This window comes from Symphodus melops (assembly GCF_947650265.1).
Source record: "Symphodus melops genome assembly, chromosome: 7".
Lineage (NCBI taxonomy): Eukaryota > Metazoa > Chordata > Actinopteri > Labriformes > Labridae > Symphodus > Symphodus melops.
Genome location: NC_136697.1, coordinates 18,620,154 through 18,635,137, shown reverse-complemented (window position 1 = coordinate 18,635,137; position 14,984 = coordinate 18,620,154). Strand labels below are relative to the sequence as shown.

At 41.3% G+C, this 14,984-nt stretch overlaps 1 protein-coding gene across 8 annotated transcripts in view; it reads left to right on the top strand.

Annotated features, from left to right (window-relative positions):
* adgrl2b.1 (adhesion G protein-coupled receptor L2b, tandem duplicate 1) overlaps positions 1-14,984 on the top strand; it is an 85,140-nt gene that overhangs the window by 58,362 nt on the left and 11,794 nt on the right. For 6 of the 8 annotated variants that reach the window (XM_079349371.1, XM_079349369.1, XM_079349373.1 and 3 more), the window contains 9 exons: positions 555-593; positions 3,914-4,097; positions 5,628-5,750; positions 6,006-6,211; positions 6,781-6,954; positions 8,761-8,970; positions 10,166-10,386; positions 11,137-11,203; positions 14,290-14,381. In XM_079349371.1, the coding sequence (XP_079205497.1) occupies positions 555-593; positions 3,914-4,097; positions 5,628-5,750; positions 6,006-6,211; positions 6,781-6,954; positions 8,761-8,970; positions 10,166-10,386; positions 11,137-11,203; positions 14,290-14,381 (1,316 nt within the window). The remainder of the gene's footprint in view (positions 1-554; positions 594-3,913; positions 4,098-5,627; positions 5,751-6,005; positions 6,212-6,780; positions 6,955-8,760; positions 8,971-10,165; positions 10,387-11,136; positions 11,204-14,289; positions 14,382-14,984) is intronic. The other 2 variants (XM_079349372.1, XM_079349370.1) reach the window with 1 other exon arrangement.

Here is a 14,984-nt window from a genome sequence, read left to right as displayed (position 1 = left end):
ATCCGTGTTTGTAATAAGTTATGATGTGAAGGTTATAATCTGAATGCAAAGAACATTTGGTCTCATTGTTTTCCAATTCTGTGTGAGAGCTTCAGGATGTGATTTTCTCCGGTTTGACTCAATTAGGAAGACAAGGCGACTTATTTAATGCCAACAAACACAAGGAAGGTTTTTTTTGTTTTTTTTTAACGAGAGCTAGCGCTACATTATTCTCTCCATAGCATGAAATACAAATGACCCCATTCCACATTGTTTATCTTCTCCAAGTATTTCAAAGCATCACTAATGGGGAGCATCGGAGTCTAGTCTCAGCATTTTTTCCTCCTCACTGCTGTGCATTTTTCATCTATTAAGTGATCCATATTCATATTAAGCATTCCAAAAACGCTCCCCTGAAAACCATTTAGAGCTGTTGCTCTGTCGTCATATTTTACAGACCTGTGCCTTTTCTTCTTTGTACTAATTCTGTAATTTATGGTAAGTAGCATGATTAAATGCTTCCTCTTTTCTTATGATCTGTCTTTTGTGCTTGATCTTCTTGTTGTGTTGAAAAGCGTCAAAAAAGAGAGAAGACTTGCAGGGCGTATATGAAGGTATAACTACTACTGTAGGCTTTTCATGTTGCTTTTTTTACCCCCCCCATCCCTGATGCCTGACCAGCGGCATGCAGCACTGTCTGTCTCCATGTCCTTGGCTGTCTCGTTACAGTATGTGTGCCTGGTGACCCGCTTGTACAAGATATAGCTGCTTCCTCATCCGGCTCGCCTGTCTTTTCTGCTGTCATTCTGTCCATCTAAAGATGCCAACGTCAATATCACTCTGTCTTTGTCCTGTTTTCCCCTCCTCTGTGTGCTATCACTTGTACATCCTTCATTTTTTTCTCTCTCCTCCGCTTCCTCCCCCACTCTTTTCTCTTTCTCTCTCTCTGTCTCTCTTGTCGGTTTTTCATACGTTGTGTGAATAATTGCCTTCCCACGGTCGTAATTGCACCTCCCTGTCAGCCAGAAGTGTGATCAAAGTGGCAGCGTGCTCAATTTTCACTTGCTTACATTGTACAATTTCTATTCTCCTTTGTCCCTGCAGGAAAAAAAAAATCTCCCTTCACGTCGCAGTTGTGTTTCGTCTGTGAGATTAATTTCTGAGCACATTAATATGTTTGTGTTCCATTCGGATTGTTCTGTCTTTCCCCAGACATTTTGTTTTTCCTCTTGAGTTTGTTTTTGGGTTTCTGCTGAAAGACAAGGGCACAGTGTAAACACTGGGGACCAGACGCCTTGCATGGCATAATACAAATGATCTGATTTTGTAGTTTTTGTTGGCTCCAGACTACTTTGGGTCGGTTTTACTAGTTTGTTTTCTTACAGAGAAAGAAGGAAGATTTAGAAATGTCATTTTAGCCATGCTAGTGGCATGATGCTATGGATGGCATTGTCTTGAAGTTAATATAAGCCGCTCTTTCTGTATACAACTGGGGTTTAGACTGAGTTATGTTGGATGGATTGCCATGACATTTTATATAGGCATGCATGTTGCCCAGAGGATGAATCCTAATGACTTTGTTTATCCCAAAACTTTCTTGTTATACCATGAGGCCGACATCTGTGGTTTGAAAATAGTGCTCTGTCTCTGCCTCCTCCATCTCTTTTCACACTTTCACGCCGATGACATTGTTTTATCCACAGTGGACAGTTTTAAAATGGATTAAAATCAATGCAGCAGAACTACAGATATTGTCTTTTGATTCCCCATATACTTCTTTCTTGTGAAAACCAAGTGTTTATTTTACCCACAATGTAACTCAGCTACGCAAAGAAGATCACTTAGGGTTTCAAGTATGTCCTGTTAGCGGCTAATGTAGCTTACAACCTCCTTTCTAAAGCTGAAATAACATACAAATGATTGATTAGCTAGCTGCAAATTAACTTTTTTTTTGTTTGTTATCAAACTGTTTTCATGAGTCCCAACCAATGCTGGTTAGCAGACATGACATCTAGAAGAGTATCAACGGTTTCCCAACCTCTCTTCAAGCAACAAAAAAAGCATTCTACTTAATTAGCATATTTAGTAAAGAAAAGTAAAGTTCCCTTTAAGTCATGTTGATCCCTCAACTCTTCACCCAGGGCCATCAACACATCAACACCTTAACTTGTCTAAAATGCAGAACTAATAATTTTCCATCAGCTACATGTAGAAGTTGAACATGGTAAACATTACACCTTCTTCACGTCGGCATGTAAGCAAGTGTGAGCATTTAGCCACCACTTTGCTTGTGCTTGGGTTTGTGTCATTGCTAATCCTCTGCTGTTTCTCTTCAAAAGTCGAGGGTTTTCTGGCCTTATTACCCTCCCACCATGTGAGTTGTTTATCATTCCACAGGGAGGGGGTCTCCTCTGGTTGCTCTCCTGTGATTGGTAAAAATGACCTCTACCCAGACGAGAATTAAAAGGGATTTAATCACAACACACATCCTTCCTATACTAGACAAATTAGAGACAGCCAACGCTTTTTTTCCCACTTCCCCTTTTTAAAGCCCTTTGAGGATGGCTCTGCGGGGGGGGGGGGGGGGGGGGGGGGGGGGGGATTTCGTGCCTGTCTGGTTGTAATGGCTCCGACCCTGAAATAGCCACCACTGTCTCTCCTGCTCAAACACACAAGACACACAGACACACACACTTATAGCTCCCATCATAGTCACAGCTCGCAAGCTTCTAGTAGCCTGCAAGGTCAGGGCCACATAGATTGATTTCTGTGCTCCAGCCTGCGATATGAAGACACGCTGTGAGCCCTGTGTCTGGATATAGTCATCATAGCTGTGGTTAAAATGAGCTTAGTGGTTAAATTATGCGTTTAATCATATATTGGTGCAGACTTTGGTTTTATCCCCTTTCTCGTTATTCCAGGCAAACGGATAATCCTGTCTGTGGTCAATTAGTGTTTTGGATAATCACAGCTGTGACTAATTGGTACAGTGAGCAAGGGCTTGTTATGGTTAATTACCGTTATTGTGGTGGGTCTTGCTGCGGTTAATGGCACCTTTGGTTAAATTGTCACTCTGAATTATGACACCAATGTTTGCTCTAGATTCTTGGATCTTTGAAAAGACTGCCGGCTCCATCTGTGATTTTAGAACGCTAGCGATGTTGGTTGTTGATTGTGTCACGCAGGAGTCATGAACTCACCCTACCGAGGTCAAAGGAAACTCTTGTTTTATCAACATATGATACTTGTGTGGGTTTTGTGGAATGTTTTGCTTGCTTACTGCTTATCAGAAAGCAGGAAATGAAAGGATTTCTATTTAAAACAAGCAGAAATTTCCCCCAATTTTGACTTAGATTCCCACTCTGGGCATGGATTTCCTGGTAAAGCCCCCCGTTCCTCCTTGAGTCTAGCATTCAAGGCCATAGGGGTATAGATTCTGTGTGGGAAATAAGGGTATTGTTCATGATAATTGTTTTTTTGTTTAAAAAAAGCTGCCTTCAACCAGGAATTTAGAATGCAGCTTTGTAGACAGCTTCATCCCATAAAGGGAAAAACATTTGGTTTATTTTTCCCCCTCAAGCATTTTTACATTATTCAATAAAGAAATTGGTCGAAAAAGGCTTCCTTAGATTAGGCCTATTTTACCCGAACAGAATATTAATCAGACTGTGTATACTGCAATTTTTATCGTCATGTTTATTTTATTTACCCTTTCACTTCCCTGTTTCTCCAGCAAAAATTATCCTTATAATTGTATATTCATATTCTGCTATCAATGTTGGCCATGCATGCCCCTGTTTTTTTTTTGTATTTTATTTTATTTTTTGTATTTTTTTGTATCATATGCTGCCCAGTCCCCTCTTGTTTCCTTAAAACTGAAGTTATGATAGGAGAAAACAGCCAGCTGACATTTCTCTTGTCTCCGTGGATATAGGCGATTGTGGACACTGTTGACAACCTCCTGAGGCCGGAAGCTCTGAAATCCTGGAAAGACATGAATTCCACAGAACAAAGCCACGCCGCCACAATGCTACTGGATACCCTGGAGGAGGGCGCGTTTGTCCTTGCCGAAAACCTGATCGAGCCAGCGATCGTCAAAGTGCCTGCAGAGAATATAAGTAAGTTCCTCTCCAATAACTATAAAACAGATAAAAAAACACATGCATATCTGTCAGCCAACATGTATGGTACTAATGGGTATTTGTATTTTTGGGCTACACATCAGTACAATTGCTTTAAAGTGTTTGGTAAAATTGTCCTCTGGGTGATTTTTTTTTGTGTGCCTGGACAGCTATTTCTCAAGGAGAGAATTATTTCAAATATAGCCACCCGGTGCTGACATCGCTATCAAAGATTTGACTGAAGAATTATGTGTCCTCACAGGCAGTTTATTAGCCACATGAGCTCATTCATTTAAGTCCTCCTTGTGCTGTCATATTTCTCCTAAAAGCTCTTCGGTGGTTGCTATGGTTATGGTCTCCATCTCACCCCTTTTGTCTTATACCTCGCTGATTTTTAATCTTTTTCTTGCATAGTAAAGGCGCTTCATTGAGTTTGCGATGTAAGATGAACTGTCCAGACCTCTGGGTGGGAAAACAAAGAAAACCAATTGAATGGCTTTGTTCCATTCATACAGCACTCTATCTGTTCTCTCCAAGACTTTCCCATTAAGTGGTAGTTAGCTGAACTGATAAGGACTAGTTGCTCTGTCTGTTCCAAAAGCACTGATTAATACAGTGTGTAATACGCTATATATTGGCTTCTTAATCACTGCCATTCACGAAGGTTCTGCAGCTCTCACTTATTGGAGCAATAGCACTTATATTGCAGCAGAGAGAAACATAAACACAGCCATATGAACAAACACACTGAGAAAAGCTCACCTGACCTCCCTTCGAAAGAGTTAAAGAATGTGAAAATGATTGTTGCTCCTAATTAGCAGTTTGTCGAAGCCTGAATGGCACCTCCAGGCGAGGATCAAGGGCAAGAAGGGGGGGGAAGGAGGGGGCCGGGAGAGCAAAGGGAATGGGAGAGCTAAAAACTAGACAGAGGAGGAGAGCAACAAGAGAACAATTCCTCATCTCCGTCTGTCAGAAACCATCTATCTGAGGAAGTGAGGCCATTTCTGATGGGAGAGAGTGCGCTGATACGTGTGTCCTCCTGACCCCTCAGTAATTTCACACATCAAAGGGAGCACCACCCGGCAGCTGGCATACCAGAGAGAGAGGGGCTGCAGGAATTTGGAGGATTTTTAGAGATTTGCTCGTCGAGCCCCGAGTTATCTGAACCCACAGGGGAGAGAAAAAGTAAAAGTAAAAAGCTCAATGATATTTTTGATCCTATGAATATTTGACATTCATGCTGCAGTAGGCTGTGTGCCTGCGCTTGCTCATTGCTCATCCTTTATCTTTGCCCTTGTTGTTATTTTTTTTTTTCTTTTGCTCCTGCCTGGGAGGGTTTCACAATGCCAGCCAACAGCTTGGTGACATTTTTTATTTTTTATTTTAAAGCAAATGACACTCAATGCTCTCACTGCCAATAAGACAGGATCATGTCACTGCTACCATGAACCTGCTCTATTAAGTATCATGCTTTCTTGCTAAACATCCTAATCCATTCAATTATTTCCCCTCCTACCTTCTCCTCAGTGCTGGATGTGTACGTGTTGAGCACAGACGGTCAGGTGCAAGACTTCAGGTTTCCTCAGACAAGCAAAGGAGGAGCGACTCTTCAGCTTTCTTCTAACACGGTCAAAGTCAACAGCAAGAATGGTAAGAAAAATACAATAACTTGAGAACGTGCTTCAGCTGGATATTTTCTTTTTCTTTATACTGGTGTTCTGACACAGCCAGATATGTGTATATGTATATATATATATATATATATATATATATGTATTCTTCTTTTATAAAGTTGGGACCATTCAAAAAATACATATAACTCTTCTCACTGTAAAGATCATTTGTCCTTTTGCTGTTTTTTGCTCCCTCTCTATGTCTGATGATCTTATTATTTCTGTGCCGCAGGTGTTGCAAAGCTGGTATTTGTGCTGTACAAACACCTGGGTCAGTTCCTCAGCACTGAGAACGCCACGCTTAGGGGAATGGGGGACCATAACAAACGCAACCTCTCCCTCACCGTGAACTCCCACATCCTGTCCGCCTCGATAACCAAGGAGTCCAGCCGCGTGTTTGTCGCAGACCCCGTGATCTTCACACTGGAGCACCTGGATGTAAGTCCCCCCCCAACACACACACACACACACACACACACACACACACACACACAAAAACAATCCCTCGACCACGCTGTAGCACCTGGCTCTTACAGTACTGGTGCAGCTGCATGGCATTTTACAGTTGATGCTGGGTTTTTTTTATTATTTTTTTTTATAGAGAAACATATTTAGTTGGAGGAATGCATCCGTATCATACACATGTGTCTGAGTGTTGATTTGCAGTAATCAGATATGTAGTATAGAGTTAGAGTTTAGCCTTGTGCTTTGCATTCTGTCATCCAAACGTGAGATTATTTTTTCGTTAAATGCACCTCCATCCACTTTCTTCAAAAGAAAGCAGAACATTTAAAGATTTGTTTTAGTTACCCAACGTCTCATAAGTAAAACAAGCACGCACAAACACATCCAGCGCGCACATCACGTACGTCGATGTTTAACAGTGAGGCATATGAAAAATAAAAGGTGTGTTGGTGTACAATCATACATATTGCAGCACTTGTTCATTTATGTTTCATCATCTTTTCTCTCTGTGAATGTTTTTCTTCCTTGTTCTTTTTTCGCAGAAGGAGCACTACTACAATCCCAACTGTTCCTTCTGGAATTACTCAGAGCGGAGCATGCTGGGATACTGGTCCACTCAGGGCTGCAAACTGCTCGAAACCAACAAGAGCCACACCACTTGCTCCTGCAGTCACTTGACCAACTTCGCCATCCTCATGGCTCACCGGGGAAACGTGGTAAGTGGTTGGCACGAGCTATATTTCTGTGTCAGTTAGTTGTTCTTCGGTCTCGCTGACAGATTTGTGCACTCACGGCATGAACAAGAACAGCGTTTCAGTGGAGATAATTAGATTATTGCTGGAGGGGAAGGTAAAGGGGGTGGGGGTGGAGGAGTGGGAGAGGTGGAGAAAAGGAAGCAGGCTGTCACTTTAAAAGAGCGAGATAGTGGATCAGGAGAGGAAGTGCCTTACCATTATAAGAAGTAATTATATTTTACCTGTGGTCCGTGTCTAATATTCCTCCATGCATATGTCCCGGAGAATCATGGGAAACATTACAACCTCTGCTTTAACTTCCACTTCCAACCCTCTTGAAGTGGTGAAGGATCCATTTGGTCGCGAAATGCAATTACAATTCGATTACATGATAAATAGCATGTGGAGCAAAGACCTTGCCAGTAATAAATGTGGGGGATAAGTTTGTGGTTCGCTTAATAATACGTCCCCACTCATGAACTCTGTCCCCTGTCATCTGTCTTAACCTCAACCTTAACCACAGCTTGAAACCAGAGCCCTGAGGCCGGGCTTAGCCTCACACCAATTCCCTCCACATCACCTCAACTGCAACTCCTGCCCTCAATAACGTTACAAATATCACAGGAGGCATTGCCTCACTTTCAGGCCGCCATGTCCTTGAGTGATACTTTGTATGGTCAAGTCGGCTATTTTCACATTTGATTAAGGACTGTCTGGAGTTTTCTCACTTTAGATTTAAAAAATAAATAAATAAGAAAACACACTGTGATTAGACTTCAGAAGCAGTACTAACATGGGCGTTATATCGAGTGTTTTTTTTATTTTTCTTGCTGATATCAATTTCTGCAATGTGGACCCCATAAATGCGATCAAAGCTTGTTCAATTTGAGAGCTCTAAATCCAAGGGTTTGAAGCATATAGTCTTTAAGTTCAATGTCTTTCTAAAAGCAATTGCCCCCCCGGGGACAAAAAAAGTTTTTTTGAATTGAATTGAATAGTCTGAGATCAGTTGTCCTCATCATACTTGCCAGCTACAATTTCTAATGGGCTTTTGACAAACAAGGTGCTTTTCTAATGCGATAATAATGAACAAGTTAGTTCATCTGATGCTTCTGCGAAGCTTCAAACAGTGTATCTCTCCAGAGTTGCAGTCGCAGTACAATTTCCTTTTGCTTTCCTCCGATTGCAGCCCGACTGTGGTAACACAAAAGGGGCTTTTATTTGAAGAAAAATGTCTCCTTTTGAAAGACACACATTTCATAATAACCTCACATTAGCTTCTGATAAAATTCAGAATAGATTTTGGTAACAGACCAAGAAAATGGCTTCAAAAAAGTTCTCGGCCAGTTGCAGTTTGATGAAAATCTCTACCCCCTACTTTTGGTTTAATGCAGATTTTTCTGCTGTTTTACAAGATCTTCAGCCGCGCATCCTATTTTATAACAAAGTAAAGACAAATTGTTGTGACCACAGTACATAATTAATGGTAGGGATTGTGATCATAGCCAGTTGTGATTTATGCAAACTGAACCTGTCTCCGTGCCTTTATTGGTGGGTGAATATTGTTCCCCAAAAGAGACTGAATTCTGAATTTATCCCTGAAGAGCTGGAGCCCTTTATGCCATTTTCATTTTAACATCCACATATACGGTACATCAAGGTTTCCACGGGGTCAGCTCTTGCACTTCAACAAATATAGCTTCAACCATTATGTGCTTAAATGCCACCAGTCATTATAAAAAAGTGTGGAGTTAAAGGTCAGTCCGTGCTTTGTCTGTTCCTCTGCAGGGGGAGGGCGGCGTCCACGAGCTCCTTCTCACCGTCATCACACGGATGGGTATCGCTGTGTCTCTCGTCTGCCTCGCCATCAGCCTCTTCACCTTCTGTTTCTTCAGAGGTCTGCAGAGTGACCGCAACACCATCCACAAAAACCTCTGTCTCAACCTCTTCATCGGGGAGCTCGTCTACCTCGTGGGCATCAACATGACCGAACCAAAGGTAGCGAGGAAATGACCCAGCAGCGGGTTTGGAATGGCATACTGATGGATAGGCTCCCCTGCTTTTATATACCCTTTAACACTGGGAATCTACTCTCAGTTTTTTTTTTCTGTCAAGTGTCCTTACAGTAAGCAAGAAAATTCAAAATAAATCCATTACCATCTGTTCTACTACTGAGGGAGATAGATATTTTCTGGTAATGTCTGAACCTTTTTATCAAATATTCCAAGCATGAGGTTCAGACGCAGTACAACTACTACTATTTCTACTAACCATGGACATGTTGCAAACTTCTCTAAAGCAATAAAGCTTTACTAAAAATAAAGAACCAGAGTGATGTACACAAAGTTACACAATATGATCTCAAATAAAATGCCAGAAAGTGGATTTTTATTTACATACTATTCCTCTTCCACTAAAGCTCAATGAGAAAAGCGAATGGACGTATTTTAGTGTGAATAATATTGTAAGTGATCTCTCCACTCTTGATGTACTCTTAACATAGCTTATAAATGGGAGCTGCTCCACGTAAGGAAGGAAGAGCGAAATCAGCGCTTGTACTTGCATTTAAAAAAAAACACACAGTAAACTCCTATAATTAAGTGCAGTAGTGGATATGTTTTGGTTTTAGATATTCAATCACAAATTCTCAAATGTTGTTAAATCTAGATATGTATTAAAAATGTGTTTAATCATGATCAAACCGCTCTTCAACATTATGAAGATTTTGTCGACAAATCTACATTTCCTCTTATACACAGTAAGCCTTCGTTTAGAGCTCTGTTTGTGTCTACATAGAATATTTTGACTTTCTGAAAGGTATTTGGTCTTGAAGCAGATCAATCTTTTATTTTAAACACTTTGTAGCCGGTCAGCTACCTGGGTACACTGTGCCTAAAAGATTCTTAAAATCTCTTTGGACTCTTTGGAGTAATTTGATCCAATCAGAAATGTCGATTGGAGCAGCTTTAAGCAGAGATACTATTGATTCAGACAACGTTGTAATCCAGGTAAGCTGGGCTAATGTCAGCGGTTAAAACGCTCTAAGCAAAAGCTTCACATATTTTGGACTGGCAGAAATGAAATGTTTCTTTGAGTAACAAGAGGAAGTTCGATTCAGCTTCCCCTGGTTCCTCCTCCTCCAACAACTGGTCTACGTTTGTGTGTAACGTCTCGACATGTGTCTCCCTGTCAGCTGGTGTGCTCCATCATCGCCGGTCTCCTCCATTTCTGCTTCCTGGCTGCGTTCGCCTGGATGTGTCTGGAGGGTGTTCAGCTGTACCTGATGCTGGTGGAGGTTTTCGAGAGCGAGTTCTCGCGCAGGAAGTACTACTATGTCTCGGGGTACCTCATCCCCGCTGTGGTGGTGGGAATCTCAGCAGCCATCGACTACAGGAGCTACGGCACACATAGAGCGTAAGTGTAGCAGGGATTCTTCTTTTATGAGCGCATTAGTCATCCCTTCTTCTCCATCAAGACACACACACACACACACACAGAGTTGCATGTATGGTGCTAATGATAGTGATATCACAAAGTGTAGTCAACCTCTAACCCCAGGCAAATTTACACCCTGTCACTGCTAACAGAAGAGACTCTGAATAAAGCTGCTACACTAATGAATGTGCTGGATAGCTGCACCGGCCTGCTGGGTTTTTATTCTTTGCGTGTGGGTAATTGCTGCTCTTGTCAGTTAAAAGTTTATGCGCTTCTTCAGCTGCTGCTGGTCTTCAACCAAGCAGCAAGCTTTATGATTTCTTAAGACTGCAGTTCTCTAATATATGGGATTTAAGTAAACTTCATTTTGTCGCTGCAGTCTTCAGTTCATTCCGCTTTCCTTGCGATAAACACAGAGCAAAATACAATTCGTTTTGATTCACTGTTTACCACTCCGAGTCTGAGGTACACAGCCCACATTTGTAGACATTTGCAGACTCTGAAGTCATGAGTCCAATAACCACTGTCTTTGAGACTGCAGCTTCTCATGGCTCGAGGCCAACGCTCCCCCAAGGTCGGTTTTCTTCTCTGTGGTCAAAGCGGTCTCTCATCTGTTTCTCTCGCCTCTCACCCAACCCGGTGCTGCTCAGCCCCTGATCGATGAGACACAACTTTGTTTTGGCAATGAGATGATTTAATGAACCTAGAATCATCTTCTTCTCCCTGCAGATGCTGGCTCAGAGTTGATAACCATTTCATCTGGAGCTTCATCGGACCTGTAACCGTCATAATTGTGGTAAGTTGTAATTTTCTTTGCAAGCGCGTTGCAACTTTTTTCGTTTCCTTCAAAGAAACGCTTTGGAAACAAGTTATAGATTTTCCTTCGCTGTGTACTGGCAGCCTCTTCGAGCTCTGCTTTCTCAGATCAATTTGCATGAAAGGAAAGTGGTCCCATTATAGCTGACATGAGGACATCAGTGTCCACTCAGCTATGAAATCCTCTGAAATCAGAATTGGTGAGCGGCAACGACTTAAAGCTGTTTGGTTCTTCGCCGTACATCGAGAGAATACCCCGCCCCCCTCCCCTCCCGCTATCAGGAGTAGAAATCGTCTCAGGCATGAAGGTCATTTGCTCAGTGGGAAAACAAGGGTGATGCTGGTGGGGGCGAACATGGAAGTAATGAGTGGGTGGGCCAGACAACCATTACCACAGCTCATAGCCCTGCTGAGGATCATGACACGTCCCCAGCCAATCCCAGCACACGGACATCTCCATCTTCACCTTTTAATATTTCATGTGCTGCTCTTGGTGTTCAAAGTACACAAAGACACACACACTTGCACGCAGAATGCATGCAGGCAGGAATGCATGCAGCTCGCCTAAAACAAACACACTCTGCGTATCCATACAGGCTCATATGCTTAACACACACACACACACGTAAATCTGTCTTTAGGCTGTAAATACAAGTAAAAAGGAAAGAAAGACAGAAAGTGCTGTGTCGGCATGGCGGATTTTTTTAGCACTGTGTTTGGTGAAGGAGTTAGAGACCTGAATATTGTAGAGCTTGGTCCCTTGGAGACCAGGCTGAGGGGAGGGGGGGGGGTGCATATGTAGTTTACCCCAGCTTTCTGCAGAGTGCCTCGCTGTCCGTCTGTCAGTCTGTCCGTCTGCATGTGTGTGTCTGTCTCATCGGATCTGTGTCATCTCTCGCGGCTGTGTTAAATGCATCTCCAGCCACTCGACTCAGACGAACGCAAATTCGGCCCCAGTGGCCGAGAGACAAAACTCAGCATTACTCTAAGCTGTGATCTAAAAGCCTCTTTCTGTCTTCTTAGCCACTCCTTTTTTTTTTCCTCTCCTCCATCTTTTTTTTTTTGTTGGTGTCCATCTGTTTTTACACTCACGTTCTTGTTTTTTTCCATTTCATGAACCCCCTTTTTTTCAGTTTTAGAGTGCATCCATATATGGGATATAATAATGATCTTGCTGCTTATTTTGTGAATGAAGTGTTCGAGAGCACTACGCAGGGATGATTGTGCTTTGTGTTCTTGCCAACCTTTTTTTTTTTTAAAAATTAAGCTTCCTTGATGTACAGTTAATTGGTCACGCAGGCTCAAAACAGATAAAGGATATACTTTTAAAATAACATTAAACTCCAAATGTTTTTCATTGAATATTTACAATAATGCATTTCAGAGGTTGAATGTGGTTTCTTGCCAAATTGAAGCACATCTCCTCCCTCTCCCTCGGTGGCCACAAGTCCCTGCAGTGCTTACGGAGACACATCCTGAGAAAATGGAAACAGTCCTGGATGTATGGCTTGAATCACTTAAATGTTTTTTCCTTTTCCTGGCTTCACTTAAAAAAAAAAAATTAAAAAAAAAAAGTTTCAAAAATATGGCACTCGGCTCCGTTCTTTTTCTCTCTCTGCTCGTGTGGAGCTTTTGTTCGCAGTACATCAGATCTGTTTGGACTTGGTCAGATATACGTTTTGATACTGATGATGAGGATTTGCACTCTGGGACTGACTATAATGTCAAACACGAGAGGGAGGAGAAACGTTTCTGTGCAGCTTTTATGTTGAAGGCCAAAGCTGTGTGAAGTAGAGCATAGCATCGAGCTCTCACTGTGTTTTTTATCTGTGGAAGTCAGTGTACTTTATGATCCGCACTGAGGCTTCTTGTTCCTCCTGGTAAAGGTATGCTGGTGCTGGCGCTCACTGTACAGTCAAACCCAGCGTTTTTGACAGCATGTAACAGATGGTAGCACCTAGAGTTAATATATAAAGTAACATGTACTATAAAATATTTTCTTTTCATGCCACCATTTAATTAATTCTACTACTTCACAGCTTACAGGAAATATATATTTCTTTTCTTGAATGAAGCTTCCAAGGTAATTTAACGGCTCACAAAAGAAAGATTTATGCATTCAAACACATCGAGAATGAACAAAACATGACATTACTGAATGAACTATGAAGCATGATACATAACCAGAGCAGAAACTATTACACATAATGAAGTGAACATTTATCCACAGCTGTTTTCCTGCAAACAAACATTTATGGTCCAGATTTGAACTCTTTCAGTAACAAACAAATCTTTGTGAAAATTTTAACTTTTAGTAATGTTTTGTTGTTATTTTCACTTTTACTTTATGAATTCTACAAAACAAGAAAAGTATCCATTCCTCAGTGACCGTCCTGTACACATCGTTAAAATGACATCGACCTCCGCCAAGTAGAAAAGTAAAACATGTTGCTCTCATAGTTTTTAGACTGTATGAAATTGGCAGTTAGTGTGTTTGCTGTGTGTTTTTTTTTCTTCTTATAAACTTGGAAGTGAAGTCAAAGACTCAAAATTGTCAGAATCATTTTATGTTGCCACGGAATTTCTCGCTAAGTCGTAATTGGTCAGACCACCCCGATATTTCTTGTTTTTGATTTTTTAAGTAAAAATAAGATTTACTCTTCTCCCTGCTCCTTTCCGAACATGATTGGTTTGTGAATACTTTTTTTTTTCTTCTTTTTTTTTCTGTGAATATTGTATGTTTTGACATGTTCGGAATAAATAAACAAAATTAAATTGAATTAAATGTTGTTAAATGAAAATTTAAAAAAAATGTTTGTATTGTAACAAAATGTAAGAAAACAGTCCCATGGACATTTTTTCTACATTGACTCCCTCCTTTAAAGTTTCCTGTTAAAACATACATTTTTTAAATTCTGTTACTATTATTCTCACTTTTTTTTTGTATTCCATCTTGCTTGTATTAGTACTTTTCTCGAGTAAAGGATCAGAATACCTCTCACTGTTAGCATCAGGAATTACAAGAAAGCGCAGTGTGTTCACCCTGACCTGCGTCTGTTTTGACAGGTCAATGTCATCTTCCTGGTGGTGACCATGTTCAAGATGGTGAAGCACTCCACCTCCATGAAACCCGACTCGTCCCGGCTGGGGGGAATCAGGTGAGGATGTCACTCTGGGAGATTGTGTGGCCGCACTACACTGCCTGCATGCTCTGAGACTGTGTTTGTGAGTGTGTGTGTGTGTGTGTGTGTGTGTGTGTTTTGAGGTGAGTTGTGTGTGGATGGATTCCACTTATATGTGAAAAGAAAGAGCATAAGCCCCATTATTTCCATTTCCTCCCTCTTGAGATTTGAAAAGCTGCATTTGGCCAACGTTTATTTGACTTTCTCTTCTCTAAAACTGGACCAATATCTTTCCCTTTCATTTCTTCCCATATAGGTGCCTTGTTAGTTCATCTTATGCTTTTATTATTTGCACTGTCCTGCATTATATTGCCTATTTTATTCCTTCATAACTGCGTTTTTGACCTTTGCGTAGTTTACACGCGTATTCTGAAAAACAGATTCGCCCACATTCTCCTAGATTGAGAGATTGGTAAAAAAAAAAAAAAAAAAACAGGGAACGCCAGCCGTTATTTCCGCTTTCAGTGGGCTGAATATGCTTGATTTAAAGATGATGTCCTGCACATCTCTGTGCCTCTCTGCTTGTTTAACAACATGTTTGAAGTCAGGCCAGCATATGTATGCGACTGCTGGATTTTT